Below are 23,127 nucleotides of genomic sequence, written 5' to 3'. Positions count from 1 at the left end.
CATTGCTAATTTATCTTTAGCATAGTGTTTTAAAGCAACCTTCTCCTTGTTTTACTGCAATACTTGGAGTGCAGTATCTGTTAGTCCTGTCTACAGGTATCTTCTTCAGGCTTAATGAAATGTGAATTTTTTTGCTGCTGAAATGAAAGCTGTGCAACTAGACTTCGTTATGAACAAAACTACAGGCTGTTAATTCATTAATATCCATATTCTTCAACTGAATCCTGATTATGAAACATTAGGAATTTCATGGGCTTGGAAGATTTTCATGCAAAAAATAAATGAAAATCAGTAGTTCTGGTAAATTTTTCCTTTGGGATTTAATTCTGAAAGGAAATTGCTTTTGAAAGGAATGAAAATATTACATGTCTGAACTTCTATATATTAAAACTGATCTCTGTTATCAGACTCTCTGGGCAATTTTCTGTAGTGCTTTTACTCTGCTGGATGTCCAAGGGTGTAAGGGAGTTTGTCTTGTGCTGAACCAGTATCTGTATTTTCAGGTTGTCTTTTCTGTCATCAAAGCTGGCAGGTCTTTCACTGCAGCTCAAGAAGGGACATTATCTTTCCTCTTCTCAGTGTGATAGCATGAGGCAGGTCAGAAACATGGTCTTCATCATCAGCTCATAGGCTGGATTACGACCATTGCTACTATCATTCCATACGCGGCCATAGGATGTTTGTACCTTGGCTTATATACCCAGGTGCTCTTCTTTGCTGGCCTGGATGTTTTGGCAGACAGCATCCTTCTGCAGGTGGGTATGCAAAGAACTCCTGGTACAGTTAGATCAACCATGTCTTTTGACTGTGTCCCTGGGAGATGTACGAGGGGGATAAGTTTTATTTGGGTGTTCTACATACGCTAGACCAGCTTGTCTAGATTGGTGTTAGAAACAATGAAGGTAAATACCCAAAAAGTGCCATGCATCACAAAGACACAGTAGACTCTGAATAAAAAGCAATGAAAAAATGTGGGCTACAGCCATTCAAGACAACAACAGTCCCATTTATTTCTGGTAAAAATAATACAGATACTTGTTGAGGGACATGAAAACGTAATTAGGAGTAGAAAAGGGATGCTATAAAAACAATGTATTTCAACTACTTGATATCCATGTATTCTGAAATCATCACATCCTTATGTAGCAGGGAAAAAAATAAAGGGAGAAAAACATATTGTTGTTGTTAACTTGGTTGTTACAATGGAATAGTCTCATAGCCTATCGTTTCCAAATATCAGGAATGGCACTGTCAGGAGACCAGCACAGAAATGAAAGATCTAAATGGTCCACTTCTGTTCTTACTTTGCACGGGATCTTAGTAATAATGAAAATACAAAAAGAGGAAAAAAAAAAAAAGAAAAACACAAACAAACCTGATCTGATTTGATAATCGCAGGTCAAATTTTCAGAGGTTATATCACTAGGAGAAAAAGCATCTTTTTGTATTTCAAGTGTGACATTTTTTAGCTGGGAAAAAACAAACTAACAAAAAATGATTATATAATGTACAACATTCACAATGTCATTTTACAATCTTTTTTTTTCTTTTTTTTTTTTCCCTAAGTCTGCCCTTTAGAGGTTATCCAGACATGAGTGGAGAGCAACATCACTTGACTATCTCTCTTTAATTGACTGTCTGTGAGAGCTCTAAAAATAAACTTACAGATATTGTGGGGAGATGAAACTAGAGGACACAGGTACATGTCTTATCAAATGCCAACAACCAGGCTGTCCTGTCTCTTGCCATGAGACTTCCTATGTGAAATAAAGAAACCTAAAGGAGAAGTTAAAAGATTATGTTTTGGAAGTGCCAAAATCAAACATATTTTTAAAGGATGGAAGACCACAGCAGTACTTGCATGACTTCTGTCTTTGTGAAAGGATTACATCTGAAGCAGTACAATGAGCATAACAGGCAGAGTGGAATGGTTTTCTTATCCAGAGTAACAAGCCTGGCAGGGATGTGTGTTTAAAAATGCTGTGTGGCAGCTACAGTCATCTGCCATGTTCAAATGTTCTTGTCCTATGCTAGCACATATGAGACTGGGTGCAGCATGAAGGCTAGTTAATGACCTCTTATCCCTGCTGGGGACCCAAATGTTCTCAACTGATAAACTCCACATCCTGCACTTTCTCACTGCTGTCCTCTTCTGAGTTACTTTTGCCAGATAGCAGGCCCCAGGCAGGGGTAAAGTGAGAAGGAAAGCCCTCCAGACCTTGAGAAGTTTGCTGGTCTGTGGTGCTTAGCACAGGGGAGTAATCAATCCAGTGCATTCTTGTGATGTTAATAGCTTCCTGTGGAGTGAGTCATGTTGATGATCACTAGATTACCTTTGAATTGCTTTTGGTTTGAGAATAGATTTTAATGAAAAATAAAGTTATTTTTAGTCTAGTAGTTGAAAAAATATTGGAGGGTTTGACAGTATCTTCAAAAAAGAAAAAAAGAAAAAGAAAAAAAGCAACTAGAAAAGGAATATGATGTTTTACTAGCTACTCTGTGTCCTGGTTTCAGTTAGAACAGAGTTAATTTTCTTCCTAGTAGCTGGTAGGGTGCTATGTTTTCGCTTAGGATGAGAAGAGTGCTGATAACACTCTGATGTTTTAATTGTTGCAGAACAGTGCTTACACCAAGCCAAGGACGTCTCAGCTTCTTGCTCTGTCCTGCCAACGGGCAGGCTGGGGGTGCAGCAAGAGCTGGGAGGGGACAGACCCAGGACAGGTGACCCAAACTAGCCAAAGGGGTATTCCATACCATCTGACATCATGCTAAACAATATATAATGGTGGCTAGCCGGGGAAGGGGGGCTGGACTACTCGGGGTTAGGCTGGGCATCGGTCAGCGGGTGGTGAGCAATTGCATTGTGCATCGCTTGTTTGTACACATTATTATTATTAGTACTATTATCATCATTGTTATTATTATTATTGCTATTATTATTATTGTTATTATTATTTTCCTGTCTTATTAAACTGTCTTTATCTCAACTCACGGGCTTCACTTTCCATTTCTCTCCCCCGTCCCAGAGAGGGACGGGGGAGGGTGAGCGAACAGCTGTGTGGTGTTTAGCTGCCGGCTGGGTTAAACCACAACACTCTGATTTTCACGGTGTTTTACTTAGTTGCCAGAAGAGATTTGCAGCTTATTAAAACTTCTGACATTGTCCTGTCCAAACTGCAACCTCTGACAGAGAACAGCACGTCATTTTCTGAGCCTCCTCCCTCAGTGTGTCTGTATACCTGTAAGACATTTCTACTGACCAAACGTAACAGAGAGTAAGACATGAACAACGCGAACAAGATGTGCTATAAAATGGACCATCAAGAATATAGGTGTAGTACTTGCTCAGAACAATGTGATAATCAAAGTATGCAGAATTATTAAGTGCTGCTGTGCAGAGACACACAGTCCTGTACCACTCTAAGTCTTCAAGTGAAAACCAGACCTAGCGCCATCATCATGCCAGCAGCTCCTTGGGGTGAGCTCTGATGGTTTTGGAGCGCCCTGGAGCTGGCAGTGTCCTGACCCGGTGGGTGGAGACTTGGGCCAGCCCCTGCCTACCTGCCCCAGGATGTCCCACTGCAAGAGCAGCTCCGAACTAGCATAAGCATGTGAAGAACAATATATATTGTGCTGTTGTGGGTGAGCCTGCCTGGAACAGGAAATTGGACTAGGTATCCTGACATCCCTCCCAGCCTGAATTACAGTGTGATGCTGAAACCAACGGAAGCATCAACTGGATGAAAAAAGGTATCCCTTTAGGTGAAATTTCCTTTGTTCTGTAGTGCCATTCAATAGGCATACCATTTCACCAGTGTGTATAATTTAATGGACTTCTAATGTTCAGATTCTGATATATATATACTGCATTACTGAGACTTCAGTCATAGGTTGGGTTTAACCCCTGAGGTCTATATTTGTGTGGAGGAGCTAGCCCCAAATGCTCTTTTCTGTTGGTTTGCAACAGATGTCCTATTCTGTTTGTTTGAGGAACCTATACCCACATATAATGAAATGATACTTTCCCCATTTTAATCTTATATTACTAGGTATTTTACTGCTGGTGTAGAAAAATGTTATTCAGACAAGTTCATGAACTCCTCCCATGCCTCTGGATCCATGCTATACTTTTGTCCAATTCAGTAGTGCATTTAAATGAACCCACAATTTCTGCAAAGATTATATTACGTTGGATTTTTTTTTTTAATGTTTCCAGGCAGCCCAATATCATCAAGATTTTTCTTCTGATCATTACCTACAGCATACTCTTTGAACACTTTGAAACAATAGAGCTCCTGAAATGGCTCCTAGCTAACCTTTCTCTGTTGTGGTTTACTTTGCTGTTTATCTCAAATTACCAAGCTGGAACTAGGGGGTAATTGTGTTTTGTTTTACTGAAAGAAATAACAGTAAAAATATCTGCATATGTTTTGTAAAACTTGGAATTTTTGGAGTTTAAAATTTGGTTTAGAATACTTAGATAGTTCCTTCTTACATGTAAGATAAATGAAACGTTCTTAAGAGGCTTAAATTTTTTTCATTAATGGAGGAGAAGAAAAACATCTGGTAGAATTATTAAAGGAAGTCAACAGTGCTTCCATGCTGCCAGAAACCAAGCTCAGTGTTTAAATTCCACTCATATAATTGCAAATTTCGTAGAGAGATCAATCCTTGCTGGTTGTCTTTGATGTCTTTTTAACTAGTGATTCTCGATAGATGTCATTGATTTATCAGAACTATTTAGAGGTAAAGCAAAGGCAAGAATAATTTTTTGATTAGTGGATCTTTTCAGAAGCACATTGTTTAATATGGCAGCTAAAAGGAAGTGTATTGTTTTTAAGACACCTTAAAAAATAAAAGCAAAAATATTTGAACTTTTGTACCTATTGCATGATAACTGAATCCATCTTTTGGTGCCAGCAGAAGTTGAACTGATTTCCTATGCTGCAGCTCTTTATTCATATTAATGGGATCAGAGGGCCCTCAGGAATGCAGAGAGCCATGCCTTTAACTGTTATTGTCTTTTATACAAAGAAGTAGTATTGGAAGCCTTTTATATTTTTTATGGGCTGAAACTGACCTTATTTATTACATATACTGTGTGCTACTAATAGGACTTAAAGAGATTTAAAGAACTTTTTTTTTTTTTTTTTTTTTTTTTTCCTGTAGTGGGATGGGCGTTTGGTAAATCAGCCACATATATGCAGATGGGCTTCCTGGCACCTTCTTCAGAGTTCTCCTGCTTGCTGTCTTTCCTACCTCCATCCACGTTCAATGCAAGCTATTATTGCATTTCACAATTGTTTGTATTCTGCTCGTGCTATTGCAGCCACATTCATCCTCTATCAGTTCTACAGGGTTAGGAATGATCTCAAAATACTTAGGAACTGTGCGTTTGATTCTGGATTAGTCTTTGCAATGACCTTACATAAGTATGAAACAGTGTTGTGAGATCCTTTGCTACTCATGGAAAATAAGTGGGTAGTACCTCTTACTAATTGATCAGTTGGTCTTGCAAAATTCCTGAATATTTTGCAATCTTTAACTGTGCATCGTTCCACCCTCTCAAAAGAGAATAATTCAACATGTGAGTACATTTTCTACTTTTTTGTACAACAGGTTTAAGGGAGCAGATAGAATTGGAGGACATTGTCACTGGGCAATCATATTATTTGCATTATGTATGCATTTCTCTAACTAGAGTATTATAGTTAATCACTTTACTAAAAATTTCATGCCTGAAAGTGAAAATGAATGCCTACATACAATAACTTCCTTGGCTAGGAAATGGTATACTGCAAAGCAGGAGATTAATTTAAAATTTTTCTACTGCATTTTTTTTTCAGGCTTGCAGAAGAGCTCATTAAAATCATATAATAACTACTCTTGTAGTTTAATAGATGTACATAATATTAAAAAAATAGTTTTTTCCCCTGAAGTGATGATGTGTGCTTGTTTTCGTGGAATATCTAGTCAAAACTCCAAAAATTTTTAAATTCTTTTTTTTTTTTTTTTTTAATACTTGAGCCTAGAGGCATTGTATCAATGTAACCATGGCATACAGCATTTGATATACTTGACTTTTTCTTGTCTGCTCAGACTTGGAGTAGATTAAAAAAGGAATGGGAAAAGTGGAGGACCAGCAAACCCTTAAAAAGCAGCATCTGAAAGTAAAGTCTTCAAATTCAAAAGATAAATGGTTGCTGCCAAACAGTGTTCTGCAATATTAAATAACCACTGGAATACCTGTTATGTTTAAGCGTCTTTCTGCTGTATAGTGCCAGTGAACCAGAAGATGAATTGCTGTCCCACGTGTATGTGCTGTAAAGTGTGAGCTTGTAAGTCTGAGTCAGATGAATTCTAAGCGAAAAGGTGTTGGCTGTGTAGCTTTTAAGGTGCTGGCAAAACAGAGCAGGCTTGAGAATCCCCCACAATGGATGGTGTTTTCCTCTAAGCTCAGCATGGCATCTGATGTTGTCAGGTGGTCAAGTGAAAGAAAGGAATTGTTGAGTGTTTCTGTGGCTGCAGGCAGAGTTTATTGATTCATCCTACAAATAGAATTTTATCCTTATTGTCACACAGGATAAAAACAGAGTTATTCAAGTGTGTGCAAAGGTGTTTAGGGAAGGCAACATAGGCAATTTATAAATTCTGGTCAAGATGCTTTTAAAGAAAGTTGTACATTATTCTTCCATTTTGTACAGTTTACATGGAACTGTGTTTCTCCATAGAAAATCTAAACACAGCTATGTAGAACGAAGCCTAAGTTCTCCCTGTTATGGAAATCATAGAATTATAGAATATCCTGAGTTCGGAGGAACTTACAAGGATCATTGAGTCCGACTCCTGACTCCACACACCACCACCCACAAGCCAGCCCCTATGTCTGAGAGCATTGTCCAAACACTTCTTGGACTCCAGCAGGCTTGGTGCCATGACCATTGCCCTAGGTGCCCTGGGGAGCCTGTCCCAGTGCCTGACCACCCTCTGGGTGCAGAACCTTTCCCTAACACCCAGCCTGACCCTCCCCTGTTGCAGCTCCATGCCATAATGTTGGAAGCTATAACATCTTTCAGAGTAAGAGAAACCCTCCCCACACCCAGTAGGTTGAGTTCCTTTTTGTAATTAATCATATTTTCTTATTTTTATTCAAATTTTGGGGGTCCTAGTGCATTGCAGGTCGTAAAGTTTGGATCCAAAAATCTTACAGAACTTTGGAATTTTTCAACCATTAATATTACCTAGTCATACAATTCACACAAAATAGAAGCACTCCCTTCCCATTCCTGGAGCATTCACTGTTTAAAATACTGTTTATGATATACCCTTGGTAGTCTGTTTTCTAAAATAAACCATTACAATTTCCAAATATGAAATTTTTCATAACTCTGCATTGTGCTATCCTGACTGCATGAAGGCTTATTCAATTGAATTAAATGCCATGGTAGCAATTTGAAATGTTCTTTTAATCCACTGCAAGTGAGTACTTGCAGTGACTTCATGCTGGGTGGAAAGCTATTAGAGAGCAGACCATTTTGAAGTTCCTGCTAAGTACAGCTTGGACTAAAAGTAACTGCCAGCTAGTTACTGGCAGTACATATTTTTTTGTGTGAATATGTAGGTAAGTTGCAGAGTGTTCTTTTGTATGTGACTGCTCTACAGTTAATATTCCATGTATCCTTTTGGATATAAGAGGTTTCCCTGCTGCGGCAGAGCACTGTGTTCAGTCTCCTAATTGGTCTTTTGCAGTCCCATGCACTCCTGTAAATACAAAGTGGAATACTAATCTCCTGAAAAAAAACATACTGTCTGAAGTAGGTATTTGCAGACAGCACAAAGTTTACGTGAAATCTAATGTTAAATTCCACTTGGATCCTTGATAAAGACTCTGCTGTCATGGCTGAGACATGCTTGCATGACATTACAGAGAATCTTGTTCCACCTGGACCCTTTCTCTTTTGCATGAGCAGTGAGTTTCAAGTTTCATAATGTGTCAATTGGCAGTGCCTCTGTGGAGCAATGAAGCTATTAAAAAGAAAAAAGAAAAAAAAAAGCAGTAGCTGGAGGTTCATTTTAGGGTCTCTTTCCCATCTCCTAAGGGGATTTCATAGCCACTGTAACAGTTTCTTGCAGTAATTTCTTTGTAATCAAATATTGGGGTTTGGTAGTACCTGAGTCCAGGATTTGGAAAACCAAGCTCAGCTTATTTTCTAATAATTAGCATGCACACAAAAGGTCAGTGTGTTACATACCTGCGTCAGTCTGGCAGGAGTTTCATTCTGATCAGTTGCACAGAATAAGTATGCTTATACCTATCCCTCTATTTTGTGACAGTATTACCTTATGGAAAAGGCTTTTGGTTTGCTTCTTGCTTAACATTTCACATATTAGTGGAGCACAGAGAGCTTTATATGAGTTTAGTAATTCTCAGTGGAGCATACATCATGATTCTGACAGATTCTTTGCATGCAAAATATAGGTTTCAGCAGTTTCACTAATGTGCTTCTGCAGTAGAACTTTGCATGAACACAAAACAATTTAGATTTCCTGAATGCTTTATAATTCCTACCAGTCACTGTGGTTTCTTAAAATGCATGCATCTTCCAGCCCCCAACATTCAGTCAAGATTTATGATAAAGATTTTCTGCCCTTATGGCACTCATACACAGATGCTTTCATTCTAACCCATTTTTCTTCTGCTACTCCATGTAAAAAAGACTTCTAAATTACTATTAAAATATTAGATGTCTTTCCAACTTTGTGCAGTTATTTCAATCAGTAACTATAAACAGAAAGGCCAGGTGGAAAATAGGGGTATGATAGAAAATGTCTGAAGTTATGAATTAGTACCACGCGTGAGACTTCTTATGTAACAGCACAACCAATTTTAAAGAAAATCTTCCCGGAAAAAAGTTCATCTTTTATTTTTCAAAAATGATTAGATGGTGTTTAAGGTCCTTTCCAATCCAAACCATTCTGTGATTCTATCGTCACAGGACTGTGGTAGGTCAGCTGAAAGGGACGAATGAAATGCTGGGGAACATAGCCACTGTCCCCATTCCCTTACAGAAGACACACTATCCCTGCATGATGCTGATGTTTTTTGGAGAGTTGCTGTCAAGCTGTCGTGTCTTCCTACTTGACAGCTCCACTGGAGGAAGAAAAGGCCTATCGGACTGGGAATGATTTGTAAGCAATAAAGAAAGGAAGAAGGAGCATTTGGCACCCTACCATGTCTTACAGTGTAAAAACCAATGCCACATTACCTGTAGCTGACACAAAGAGAGCTGTCTTTTCAACTGTCATACTCTTCCTTATGCAAAAGTGCAAGAAAGCAACATTAAGGGCTAAATTTGGCTTCTTGTTAATTTTCGGTATTATGTTGGCTCCTTAGGAACATTGGTAGAACCAGGCAATTTTCCTCAAGGTGCTTTATTCTCAAAAGGGACAGAGAGCAGCCCCATGCTCATGGCAGCGTGGCTGGGAAGAGCCAAGCGTGATGAGTTGCACCCCTTGATCACCAGTACTGCAGTGGTGAAGAAATGTCCAAATCTCTCAGCAGAAAAGCCTCCCAGCACCACGCCTGGGCCATCTCATGCTCCCCACATGCACAGCTCCCCGAGCCCCCAAAACCCACCACAGCCACCCCCCGGGGCACATGTCCCTGGGGCATACCTCACCTCTGCTGCAGCGAGCACACCTCGTGGGGCCCCAACTGCCTGACGTGGGCAGGGCTGGGGAAACACTGGGTGGTGGCTGCGGGGATGGGCCCTGAGAGACGCTCGCAGCAGTCCCAAAAGCACAAGCCAGCACCCAAACCAACTGGTCGCTTGACCTCAAAGCCTTGCGCACCCACGCAGTGGGAGTCTAGGCACATGACAGGCTGGGCTAGGTCAGGCACCCAGATATAAGTCAACACAGTCCGTCGCTCGGTCACGTCACAGCCTGTTGCTCAGTGGTGTCACTGTGATGACACTTCTCTTGTCTGTTTATGTCACGGTATGATTGTTTAGCAGACTCAATTCCCCAACTGAAGTCTACTTTGAGGGCCATTCCGTGTGTTAAATCTGCATGCTTTTTTTTATTTATTATTGTTTGGATGTTCATTGTTGATTTAAAGCTGTCACATTACACGTCTGAAGGTGTCCTCCTGTGCACCTGGGGCTACCGCAATGCTACTTCCACCCTCTCCTTTTGTCTTCTGCTGGGTACCGGCATTTCCTGGAAGGCCACGAGGCCTGGGCCATGTCTACCCAGAGCCCTGTCGGGTGCCCTTGTATCTCCCCTTGTCCTGTCCAAAATACCAGGAGAACTTCTTTGAAAGCAGTTTCCAAAGTTTCAAGAACTCCAGACATTTCTTGCTGTCCTGGTTTCAGCTAGAATAGAATTAGTTTTCCTCCTAGTAGCTGGAAGGGTGCTTTGTTTTGGATTAGGATGAGAATAATGTTGATAACACACTGATATTTGAATTGTTGCAGAGCAGTGCTTACGCTAAGCCAAGGACTTCTCAGCTTCTCACTCTGTCCGGCCAGCGGGCAGGCTGGGCTTGTAGCAGGAGTTGGGAGGGGATAGACCCAGGACAGCTGACCCAAACTGGCCAAAGGGGTGTTCCATACCATCTGACGTCATGCTGAGCAATATATAGGGGTAGCCTAACAGGAGTGGGGGTGCCGGCTGCTCAGGGATAGGCTGGGTATCGGTCAGCAGATGGTGAGCAATTGCATTGTGCATCACTTGTTTTGTACACATTATTATTATTATTATTATTATTATTATTATTATTATTATTATTATTATTATTAATAATAATATTAATAAACAAATAATTTATTTGTTATTTCTGTCTTAATAAAGATTCTCTGTCTCAACCCACAGGCTTCATTTTCCTGTTTCTCTCCCCCATCCCAGAGATGGAGGGGGGAGGGTGAGCGAACGGCTGTGTGGTACTTAGCTGCCATCTGGGTTAAACCACAACAGTCCTGGTGCCCAACGTCGGGCTCGAAGGGTTAAGATTATGACAGATCTGACCAGAGTGTGTTAAACATGAATTGATATAAGTATTAGACCTGCTTAATAGTTGCTAGTCACAATGTTGATTGCTTTGATCTTAGGGCTGCTGTGCCTGTTTTCCAAATTGAGTTATTTGGCATATTACTTACTGTATATGTTCCATGTTGTGCTGTTTATCCTTTTGGGGGCTGGTTTAGGATCATTGTTTTACTGTACTGTGTTACATTGGCTTATGATATGATAAAATTGCTGGTCATGAGACTAACCTAGTATTAGTACTCAGCAATGTCATCGACTCTGTACTTTGGAAACCATAACTCAGAAACTATCAAGAATTACATGTATTACCTTTTTTTTTTTTTTTTTTTTTTTTTTTTTTTTTCAGGGAGCCAATCTATGGAGGGAACAAGGGGAGATATTTTTTCTTGCTTTTTCACTTTCCCTTTCTCCTTCACCCCCCTCTTATCCTCTGGGGTAGTTATGATAGTTCTTCAAGATTTTGAATATCCTTGGGATGTTCAGACCAGCATGTTGTTATTGTTACGTCTCCTGAATGTGCTTTAGATTTTGTTTAAGGTTAAAAAACTACTTAGGAATGCTATCCAGGGATCTGCCCTGAGGCAGATGAGCAGCAGGGAGCATGGGAGGATATGGGCAGGTAGCTAGAGCAGTGGGCACCTCCAGTGCTTTGGAAATTCACCCCTGAACAACTGCAAAATCCTAAAAAAACTGGTAGAATGCTTGAAAAAGAGGTGTCATCACTCTGGCAAAGAGACACAGATCACTGCAACGTGCTGGGGTCTGGCCTATGCCTATCGAGCTGCGATCAATGCCACTATAAACCTAGTGACAGACCCTGCGGCCACTCCAAGTCTTGTGACAGGCCCAACGGCCACTCCAACCCCTGCAGCCACTCCAGCCCCTATGATGGACTCTGCGACCAGTACAGCCCCTGTGGCCACTGCAGCCCCTGGAGCCACTCCAATCTCTGCAGCCAGTTCAGCCCCTGCAGCCGCTCCAGCCTCTGTGGCCACTTCACCCCCTGTGGCCACTGCGGCTCTGGCTCCTGCGGCCACTCCAGCCCCTGTGGCCACTCCAACCCCTGTGATGGGCCCAGCAGTCATCCCAGCTCCTGTGATGGGCCCAGCGGTTGTTCCAACCCCTGTGGCAGGCCCTGCATTTAATCCAACCCCTGTGGCGGGCCCTGTGGCTGGGTCAGAGAAATGAACTGTAGCAGTGCAAGTTGCCCCTGTAGCCAAGGTGAAAAAATAGTTTAGAGAGTCAGATCGTTTAGAATGCAGAGAAACTCCTGCTAAGACTAAGTATGGAGAAGACAAGACCGGGCAATCAGAGGAACAGGATGAAGATGATGTCGCAAAAACAACAGTAACTACCCAAACCGTATACCAGCATGAGCTACGAGAGGTGCAAAAAGATTTTGGTCAATGTATAGGTGAGCAGCTTGTCACCTTGCTGCTTCGGTGCTGGGACACTGGAGCCAATTGCCTGGAATTAGAAGGCAGGGAAGCCAGGCAGCTGGGACCCCTTGCTAGAGATGCAGGCATCGACAAAGCAATTGGAGATGGAGCACCAGGTTACAGCCTCTGGAGGCGTCTCCTGTGAGCTGTGAAGGAAAGGTATCCCTTCAAGGAAGAACTTGTATGTCTACCAGGCAAGTGGACCACTGTGGAGAAGGGAATCCAGTACCTGAGGGAATTAGCCCTACGGGAGGTGATTTATAGGGAGCTAGACAACGAACAAATATCCACGGATCCAGATGAAGTCAAGTGTACACGACCCATGTGGCGGGAGTTTGCACCATCATCATATGCCAGCTCATTGACAGTAATGACCTGGAAAGAAGATTAGGAACCCACAGTGGACAAATTGGCTAAACAACTCCGGTAGTATGGAGAAAGTCTCTCTTCTTCCCTACAGGCTTGTGTCTCAGCTGTGGAGAAACTTTCTGAAGACTTCCACCAACTTAAAGACAATTTATTTTCCTTCTCACCTGTACAGATCAGTGGCCATCAACTGAAAGAGAATAATTGGGAGAAACTTTCTGAAGAGGTCCACCAACTTAAAGAGTTTCTTTTCCTACCCACCTGTACAAACTGCTGTCTCAGCTATCAGAGGTAAGCATACTTCTGTGCAAGAAAGATGATATAATGGGTACACACCCCATGCCACCCTCTGGTTTTATCTACATGACCATGGAGAGGACATGAGAAAATGGGACGGAAAATCTACCTCGACCCTAGAGGCATGGGTATGTGAGTTGCAAAGAAAAACAGTCGGGAAAAAGGGGTACTCTGAGAAGCTTGCCGCTCCAGCTTCCAGCAGGCAGTCCTTCAGACACAGAAATGAAGATTCTGACCAGGATTAGAGGGGCCCTCTCTCCAGCCAGGGGTAGGAGAGGGACAATCAAGTTCATTGGACTGTGTGGATTCGATGGCCTGGCACGTCAGACGCACGGAAGTATAAGGCTTTAGTAGACACCAGTGCACAGTGTACTGTGATGCCATCAAGCTATAAAGGGCCAGAACCCATCTGCATTTTCGGAGTGACGGGGGGATCCCAGCAGTTAACTGTATTGGAGGCTGAAGTGAGTCTAACCGGGAATGAGTGGCAAAAGCACTGTATTGTGACTGGCCTGGATGCTCTGTGCGTCCTTGGCATGGACTATCTCAGAAGAGGATATTTCAAGGACCCAAAGGGGTTCCGGTGGGCTTTTGGCATAGCTGTCTTAGAGACAGAAGGCATTAAACAGTTGTCTACCTTGCCTGGTCTTTCGGAGGAACCTTCTGTTGTGGGGTTGCTGAGAGTCAAAGAACAGCAGGTGCTGTTCTAAGCACCACAACAGGCTGTGTGGTGCTTAGCTGCTGGCTGGGTTAAACCAAAACACTTGCCCATTTTTTTTCATTTTAATCATGCCTTCAAGATCCACAGATCTTTAATATGCTGCACCTTTTCCTTTTCTTTCTGTCCTCCTGTTATACTATTCATTTAACACTAACACATAGGTCTGTCTTTTTCCCTGATTAAATTAACTTGATCTGGTCTTGAGCTTACGTGTCCTCTGATTCTGTATCAGCAAACTGTAAATTTTACACTAATGTGTTATGTGGAAATGGTGTTCAGCACTATCCGAGTTTTCATCACCTTCCTTCAGGAACGCTTAGTCAGTCCTTCCCTAATTCCTCTCTGGAAGCAAGCATCACTCTGGACCTTTTTTGGAATCACTTTTCTTGTCTGTTTATGTCAGGGTATGATTGTTTAGCAGGCTCAATTCCACAACTGAAGTCTACTTTGAGGGCCATTCCATGTCTTTTTTTCATTTATTATTGTTTGGAGGTTCATTGTTGTTGATTTAAAGCTGTCACATTACATGTCTCGAGGCTCTCAGGAGTCTTAAAAGCCAATGTCTCTTTTGTTCTGCTACCCATTTAAAACCATCATGACACTGGTCCCTAGAATGGGCATATCTGGGAGTGCTTCTAAAATCTGCTTCTTTTCCTTCTTCTTGTAGAGCGTTAATCATGAAGGTATTCAGCGCTTCTCCTGAAACTCATACTACTCAAGCACTCTGAGATCCTTAAGAATGAAATACATTGTACAAACACGATAGTTTGGTGGTGATAGGTTGGTGATAGGTTTGGTTGTGGCACTCCACGGCAGGGCAGTGCCACCAGCATTGGAGCCCAGCAGGGCAGGGGGAAAGGCAGCAGGGAAAAGGGGAGAGAGCAGCACCACGCTCATGGCAGTGCCAGCTCCGAGTGAGACCGAGACTTTGTGGAATAATCTTTATTTATTTATTTACCTATCTATCTATCTATCTATCTATCTATCTATCTATCTTTTAATTGAAGAGAAATGTATGCCCTGCAAGTTCTGCTGAGGTGGCGGCCTCTTGCAGGGTGTGTGGGAGGCTGGAGACTCTTGGGCTGGGGCCTGCTGTGCGAGTGGTCCCTGCCCCAGTGAGGGTCCTGCTGCCACCGCCTGCTCTGTCTCCTCCAGCGTCTCCTCTCGCCCCCTCGTGTCCTGGCAGAGGGTCCTGCTGCCTCCACTGCCGCTGCCTGTCCTGGCTCCTCACGGGTCTCCTCTTGGCCCCTCAGGATGGGTGCAGCGAGGGGCTGGCTGTGCCCCCACGAAGGATGGCTCGTGATGTGCTGGGGAGCTCCTCTGTGCTGGGACCTATAGTGTAGTAGGAGGGTCCCGGGCTGGAGTTGAGAGTCAGAGTCACCCGTGAGGAGGTGGCAGTGCCGGGGGTGGTTGTGTGTCTGTCCTCCTGCCCCTTGGCAGTGTAGGCGTGGCGGAGGCCCAGCTGGGAAAGCGGGAGAGAGCAGCACCATACTCATGGCAGCACCAGCTCTGTTTTGAGTGAGACTGAAACTCTGTGGAATACTCTTTCTTTCTTTATTTATTTATTTATTTATTTATTTATTTATTTATTTATTTATTGGATTTATTTATTAAGGTACCACTCTACAGGTACCTTAAAGGAGGCTGTAGCGAGGTGGGGGTTGGTCTATTCTCCCACGTGCCTGGTGACGGTACGAGGGGGAATGGGCTAAAGTTGCGCCAGGGGAGGTTTAGGTTGGATGTTAGGAAGAACTTATTTATGGAAAGGGTTGTTAGGCATTGGAATGGGCTGCCCGGGGAAGTGGTTGAGTCACCATCCCTGGAGGTCTTTAAAAGAGGTTTAGATGTAGAGCTTAGTGATATGGTTTAGTGGAGGACTGCTCAGTGTTAGGTCAGAGGTTGAACAAGGTGATCTTGGAGGTCTTTTCCAACCTAGATTATTCTGTGATTCTGTGATAAATTGTATAAACATGATAGTTTTGTGGTGATAGGATGATGGTTGATTTGGTGGTGGCACTCAGCATTTGGTAGAACCAGGCCATTTTCCTCAAGGTGCTGTATTTTGAAAACGGACAGTAAAAACTGAGCACCTTTTTGCAAATTCAGAAATGCTTATTTAAAACCCATTTGATTTTAATTTATGCTCCCAGTGTTTTCAACATTTTTGACATCTTCAGCATTAAATCAGAGGCTGAACATTGTAATTTTTCCTGTTTTCCCAGTGAGGACTCAGTTGCTGATTAATGTCTTTGGCAGTGAGTGGGCAAAAATTAATGCATTAACAACCTAACAATGAAATCAAACTGAATTAGAATAGCATTATCTAAAATAAATTTTATTTTGTTAGTACTATGTAATGTTCTTTTAACTGATGATAATGATTAATTTCTACTTAGATGATTAATTTCTACTTTGATGAAACTAATCAGGGAATTGCTGGATAGATGCTCCGTTAAATTACTCCTATATTCAACTGGGAGTCTTTAATCTGTTGCTCTGTGTGCTTATTTGTCATTGAATTTGTAGGGGGATGCGCAGGTTCTTCTTTCATTTACATAAATAGGAACTAGAACATCTTCATTGGTTATCAGTAGAGTTTCATTGTTTTGAACCAGGGAAAATGAAACAACAGACCCTATCTTTAGTTTTCTTTCAAGAGATACCTTCGATCTAAAAATCAGCTCATGAACCTTTCCCTCCCCCCCCCTTTTTTTTTTCTTTCTAATTTTAGTTAAGGGTATTTGCAAATTATGTTGTAATGATTGCTTAAAAGTGGGGGTGGGCTGATGGCTTATTTTTACATTTTCTCTGTTACACCAAAGAAACGGATGCTGCACTACTTTTTCTTGTCCACCCACGAGAATCAGGCTGATCATTAAAATATTATTAATGAAGAAAAATAACAAATGTGTTGACAATCAAAATAACACAGTTTCAGGAAGCTAATATTAATGGAAATGTTTTTGTTGCAACTTTGCAATCCAAAGCAAGAATTTGTCAGGCCAGTTACAATTCAAACGAGAAAAGCAACTGAGCTTTTTGTGAGTATTTAGCATAAATGACAGCTGGGTCCCCAATATGTGAGAACTTCTATTGCTGTTAAATTAAGAACTGACAATTTGCCTAGGAAAGAGTTCCACTGTGGGAGGTGAAGAGGAAAAGCATTAGAAGGTTTTTCTAACTCCTGTGAAACATGTTTTGCCAGTAATAGAAACCTAGAAGCAATTTTGGTTTTACTATATGGAATTCTCTCCAAATAGCACCATCACCTTAAAAATGTAACATTAAAAATTGCCTGCTACTGAAATTCAAGTATCTCCCTAGAATATTTTACAAAAAAAGTAAAAATGGTTTAATTCTTGAGCCAGTTGTAGCATTGTTCTACCTCTTCAATCCTAAAACAGCATGCAAAAAAATGAAGATGGATTGCCCACACTGTGAAGATGGCATAAGATTATTTGGCATGGGGAAAAAAACTGTTGTCGATGGAAGGAAGACAGGGACACTCAATATGAGTGATCAGCAAGCTTCATTTTATTGCCCGAATAGCATAACTTTTATAGTGAACTTAGCAGGGGCGGACAGTGTTTCACACAAGATTATTGTTCAAAAGCACTCAGACAAACAACTACAAGAAAACAACCCCACCTGCAAGAAAACAACCCCTTGTGATTAGCAGTCACGTAGACCTTGTCCTTGAAGCCAGCTACTGGTAACAATATTTTTCTGAATTCCTCAATTGGGCGATGCGGGAACACTGTCATGGGAACTTCTCATAGTTGCCCTGGTAGCTTGGTTTGCTCAGCTACAGCAAGCCATGGGATTTTTGCTGTTTCAAAAAATCCCTCAACAAAAAACAAATCATTATTGGAGTCCATCTTCAGTATTTTTCACTTATAAATGAAAACAAAGCTAAACAAAAACACTCCAGGTTTTGATAATAAAATGTTTGATTTCAACCTTAAATCCACAGTCTGTACCCTGATAAACCAGTGGTAGGAACAACAAGTGGATGCATGGAAAAATCTCAAATGCCCAGTAGTGGGGTGGAAAGATTTTAACAAGGCTAGTAATTTGACCACGTTAGGGCTGGAGCTTCCTTATGGTTAATTGCATTGCAATTTTGTGTAAGCTGTCTCCTCCTCATATTTTGGTCAGCCTCAAGGAAGGAGTGAGCTGGATGCTCATGGGAAGTCACAGAGGAAGCCCACAGCACTTTGGCTTTGAAGAGTCTATAAATGTCTTTATCTGTGCTGTCTGCCCTATGAGCATCCTTTTAAATATTAAGCGTTCCTGCTGCTTGGAGGCATTTCAGCTGCTTTTACCCTAATGAAGAACAATTGCTTAGCATGATCTGGGAGAAATTCATATTTTTTATTTTGCACATGACTGTTCTTCAATATTTTTCAAACCAATGTTTAACACTAGTAGTAGGGTGATGGTTGAACCAGGTGATTTTGAAATTCTTTTGAACCTTAATGATTCTGTGATACAGAGGGGAGTGTGCCATCTGCACTACCATCCTGCAGTGCTTTGAGCATGCTGCTTCTAACTGGATTAAAAAATGGTGATTCCTAACAGTTTCCAACCCAGGAGTTGGTTTCTTCTTATTTGCCTTTTGCAGATAGACAACAAAGCCATATGTTTTGCACTTGCGTATAGGCAACACTTAAGTCTTGTATGATTTGTGTATGACCAGACAGTTTGTTTCTATAAATGGGCTCAGAACAGAGATCCTGAGTCTGCAGTCTGAGCAATAATACAGTTTGTAATTTGAATGCCTGAAGAACATTCAATGTGCAAAATAAAAAAATACAAGTTTCTTCCAGAGCATGCTAAGCAATTGTTCTTCATTAGGGTAAAAGCAGTTCAATTGCCTCCAAGCAGCGGGGACACAATTTTATGCCAGGTTAGGCCACAGGTGATTTTTGTTTGTTTGTGTGTTTTTCTGCCCCTTCTGCTTTCCTTTAGCTCCCTCAAGTCATCCTGGCAGGCCTGATTTTGCTTTTTTCTGTTGGGCTCTCCTAAGGGCAAGAGTTTCAAAGCTTCATGTGCTTTTGGAAATGAAAGTATATATGAAAATGAAAATATATATGCAAATGACAGCTAGCATTATCATCTCTAAGCGTAACAGGATATAAGCATCCCTTGAAGGACAGCAATTCATCTCAAGCAATATCAAAGGCTGTTTGCAACTCAGGATTCTGAAGCATTTAGTAATTCCTAAATGTTTATTTTGGGGATATAAAGACATTCAACATTTACTGAAGCCACAGAAGTTATGTGACAAGAGTGTTCACAGCTCTTAAGTTAATGGCTTCTGCCTTTGTCTGTGATTTGTCATAGCCTTGCCTTTGCATAGTTAGCTGTCTTGGAAAGAGCTCTGACATACCTTGAATAAGAAAGGTACTGTTATGTATAAAAACTTAACCCCCAACACAGCATATGAGCACTCATTTGGTCAGGGTCACCCCAGCAATGAGAAGTCCTTTGAATTTCAGCATACACTCCTTGTTCGCTTACTGGGTAAATTCAAAAATGTTCTTGGTAAGACAGATGTGGGGTCAGAATGCAGCTGCATACTGAGTATTGCTCTGCTGTGCTATCCCTGGGTTCTCAACAGTGGCTGGGCCTCAGGAAACTACAATTGATTTTTCTGTTGTAGCATATGTTAAACCAGAGTTAGGATATGCAGAACGCTTAGATTTATTTTGTTAGAAAGCAGGTTGTAGCTTCATACTAGCTGAAAGGAATCTGATTTGCTGAGAAAAGTTGATGAAACAAATACATCTAAGAAAGAAAATAAATGACAGTAGAAAAAGTCCTAACAAATACAGTCTGTGCTATAATGCTGGGTCTGTTTTCTAGACCATGTACACTGTTATAATGCCTGGTGAATACATTATGCAGTGTTAGATATTGCTCTGTACATTTAAGTGACAATAAGTACTGCTACCGTTCCAGCTTGTCCTCCAGGACAGAATAATTGTTTTGCCGTGCTGCATCCTGTCACTGTCGCATTTGCATTCTCAGAGACCCAGGCAGTAACTTCTGTCTGTGCTGCAAAGTCAGGTTTTGACAGGTTTGATAAATAAAAAATCCCTGCACAATATTTTGCATGAGGAGAATATTAACTGTTGTATTGTGGACAAATCCCATTCTTATAACTATATCATGCTACTTTAAATTCCCACACTGTTCCCCCCCACCTTTAAAAAAAAAAAAAGTATTTGCTGGGTTGCACTGTGATGTATTTACTGGGCTGCACTGATGTACTGTGTGCTGTTTAAATGACTATCCCAACCCCACTAAAGGTGAATGACTTGAAGCTGACGTATAGTTAAGATCCTCTGAAATGAAGGATATACAAATCTCATTTACCACTGTATTTGATACATAAGATAGCACAACAACTTGACCTTGCAATTTAATGCCCGTCTAACCTGCTACAAGAGCTCCTTAGTTAAAATGATTCCTTTCTAATTTTAATTTATGCTTTGTTTAAGAAGCTGCTGTCAAAGCTCTAAATATCTTTGCCTAACGCTTCAGAGTGACCAGTCCCAGTGACAGAATGATGGAGGGATACCAGGCGACTCCTGAGGCCCAGTGCCCTCCTGTAATCCTGTAATCCTGTAATGTTGTTCCTCCTTCCTTCCTTTATTCTCCAGAGCTGTCTTTTGTGTATGAGCTCCGGAATGTCACTTTCATGTTGTTTTTTCCCTGGTAATATTTTTCCCCGTGTGTCTTTGCAGCAAGGCTAGAAGACATAGTTGGACTGCCGTCGTCATTATGTGCATCATGACTTTATAACTATGCAGTTTTGCTTATGCAGAAATGTTACAATCCTTTGTGTCATGTTTGTTGCATTCTGGTTTGGGGAGTGGGGATAAGAACTGTCCTGTGTCTATTTACCACCTAATTTTAGGACTTTTTTCCTAGCTCCTAATTCTGCCTTTTCTTTCTTCATTTTGAGCCCTGCCAGCTCCCTGGGTTCTCCAGGAGTGGCTGCTACAAAGACGTATGTATTCTCCTCAGTAAAACTGGTCCTTGTTTTGTGTTGCTAGGCTACACCCTTCCAGCTGCCACTGAAGAAATGCTCTGTGGTGGGAAACGGTGGGATTCTCAAAAAGAGCGGCTGCGGCAAACAAATAGATCAAGCAGATTTTGTCATGCGGTAAGACAGAAACCTCAATGACAAATTGTCTCCCCTTCCCCCCGCTCAATCTCTGACTTTTCAAAGCTATTCAGTTGTGATTAATCAGTTATAATTTGCCTTGGGTACTTTCTTTCTTCCCTTTGCAGGATGCTTTACACAAGTGATTGGGGAGTGAGGAGAGGCAATAGAGAGTTTTGGCTGGCTTCTGCAGATACATGTGTACTGTGGGGGTAGTGTGCAGATGGATGCATTGAGGTTGTGACGGCCTCTACAATGTCATAGACAGGGACTTAAGAGCTGCTTTTCTTTTTAATTATGCCATATTAGACAGGGTCTCATCCTGTACTGTGCTTCATCCTCCACAACTCTAAATGCCATCATATGAAACCCACTGAATTAATGATGAGTAGATACTGATTCATAGGGCAAGGCTGAAGAAAAAAGATAGAAAAAGCTAAAATGTTTCCATGTTTTTCCTCCCTCCAGATTAATTTCTGGCTGACTGGCTGACAAAAGACCAAACCTCTTTTCCTTGATGCCATTTTGTTTTTAAGTTCTCCACATATCCTTTCACTCTGGACTTTGTGAAGTTATTAGAATCTGGCAGAAGGAATGCTGAATCAGCTACAACCTTCTTGACTGAATTTGGCACTTTCTAGATCTGCATTCTCTAAGGAAGAAAGACAGAAATTAGCTTCTCTTTGTTAAACGTGAACAAGAAAAATATTGTGAGGGAGAAACTGGAGGACTGCTTCCAAAGAGATGAGAGATGTAGTTTCTTTGGGTTTTGAGGTATATACATAATGACCTCCCACTTTAGCAAGTCTCCTTGTTAAATCCTGATAGCTTACTACAAACTCACACAAATTTGCTGTAAACCAAACAGTACTAATGTAATTTCTGGTTTGGATCTCAAGGAACAAAAATGCTTTCAATGTTAAACAAAGAAATACAACAAGCTAAAGACAAAGAAAATGTATATTTAGAACCTTCACAGAAGAGAATATGTAAGGCACAGGGGGAAAGACTCTGTGCTGATTGCTGTTACTGCAAAATACCTTGGGTGTTCCAGAGACTAAATACAAGAAACTGTTGGGTATGCCATGGTAATTTTATGTAGATGCAATGGGAAGTTGAAATACCATAGGAGGAATCAGTTACAAGGACAACAGAAACTTTTTTTTTTTAAACAGCTCTTATCACTTGATCAGAAAAATGATTTTTATTTTTTTTTTTCTCTCCAGGGAGGGTAGACTAGCCATTATCTGTACCAAACTTATTTTGAATTGTAAAGAAGTGGTAGGGAAAATCCTGCAAAAATTCCACTAACTGCTGGCAGGCTGTTTTATATTAGTGATACGCAATCATGTTTATGGAAAATGTTTCAGTTCTTTTGGGTAGAAGCTAATATACCACTGGGAAAAAGTATTTTTGTAGCATGTGGAAGATAGGATTTAGCAGATCTTTTCTATATCTGATTTCTATAATCTGAGAGCTGAGAGAGAAAGAACATGACAACTTGTGTAATGTCTTACGTTTTTTCATAAGAAATTTGTGTGATGTCTTTTAAGTATTTCTGCAGTGTGAAATAATTATGCTAGGTTTTGCCATTGTTCTTCTATTCATATTGTTTTTGATTTCACTTATGACAGAGCTTATGGAAATACAATTGCAGCCATCTTCTTTCATAAATTGTAATCACTAGGGCTAATTAATGAGTTTAAACTGCATCTCGTTGCTGAGCATCTTCTACAAGCACAGTTGTGCCGACATAGAGACTAAAAAAGCAGCAGTTTTCAGCCCCTAAGGCACAGCACACTGCATCTGCAATAAAAAAGGTACATGACATATGGTCTACATGTTTAGTTAGTGTGGTTATCATAGGCTTTTCTTGAGATACCTGGCTGTTTTTCAAGTTTGTAATCCTTATTTTCAGGAAGGTTTTTTTGATTTGCCCTCTCTCTTCATGCCAGCCTGTATTTTAAGAGAAGTGTTGGGTACTGAACTATAAACAATGTTTTTGTCTCTATTTTGACAGAAGAGACATGTTTTCTTGGCATTAGATCGTGAAGAAATATTTATGTGTCTAATGATTCTTC

General features: G+C 41.1%; 1 protein-coding gene across 5 annotated transcripts in view; it reads left to right on the top strand.

Moving 5' to 3' along the window:
- The window catches only part of ST8SIA1 (ST8 alpha-N-acetyl-neuraminide alpha-2,8-sialyltransferase 1), a 139,231-nt gene that overhangs the window by 50,684 nt on the left and 65,420 nt on the right, over window positions 1-23,127 (top strand). For 2 of the 5 annotated variants that reach the window (XM_027449991.3, XM_005023014.6), the window contains exon 3: window positions 20,937-21,046. The exons of the other annotated variants lie outside the window; for them this stretch is intronic. In XM_027449991.3, coding sequence (XP_027305792.1) covers window positions 20,937-21,046 — 110 coding nt within the window. The remainder of the gene's footprint in view (window positions 1-20,936; window positions 21,047-23,127) is intronic. 5 annotated transcript variants of the gene reach the window in all.

Source organism: Anas platyrhynchos, chromosome 1 (assembly GCF_047663525.1).
Source record: "Anas platyrhynchos isolate ZD024472 breed Pekin duck chromosome 1, IASCAAS_PekinDuck_T2T, whole genome shotgun sequence".
NCBI lineage: Eukaryota > Metazoa > Chordata > Aves > Anseriformes > Anatidae > Anas > Anas platyrhynchos.
The sequence above is the reverse complement of the archived record's forward strand: the minus strand, read 5'-3'. Positions and strand labels throughout refer to the sequence as shown.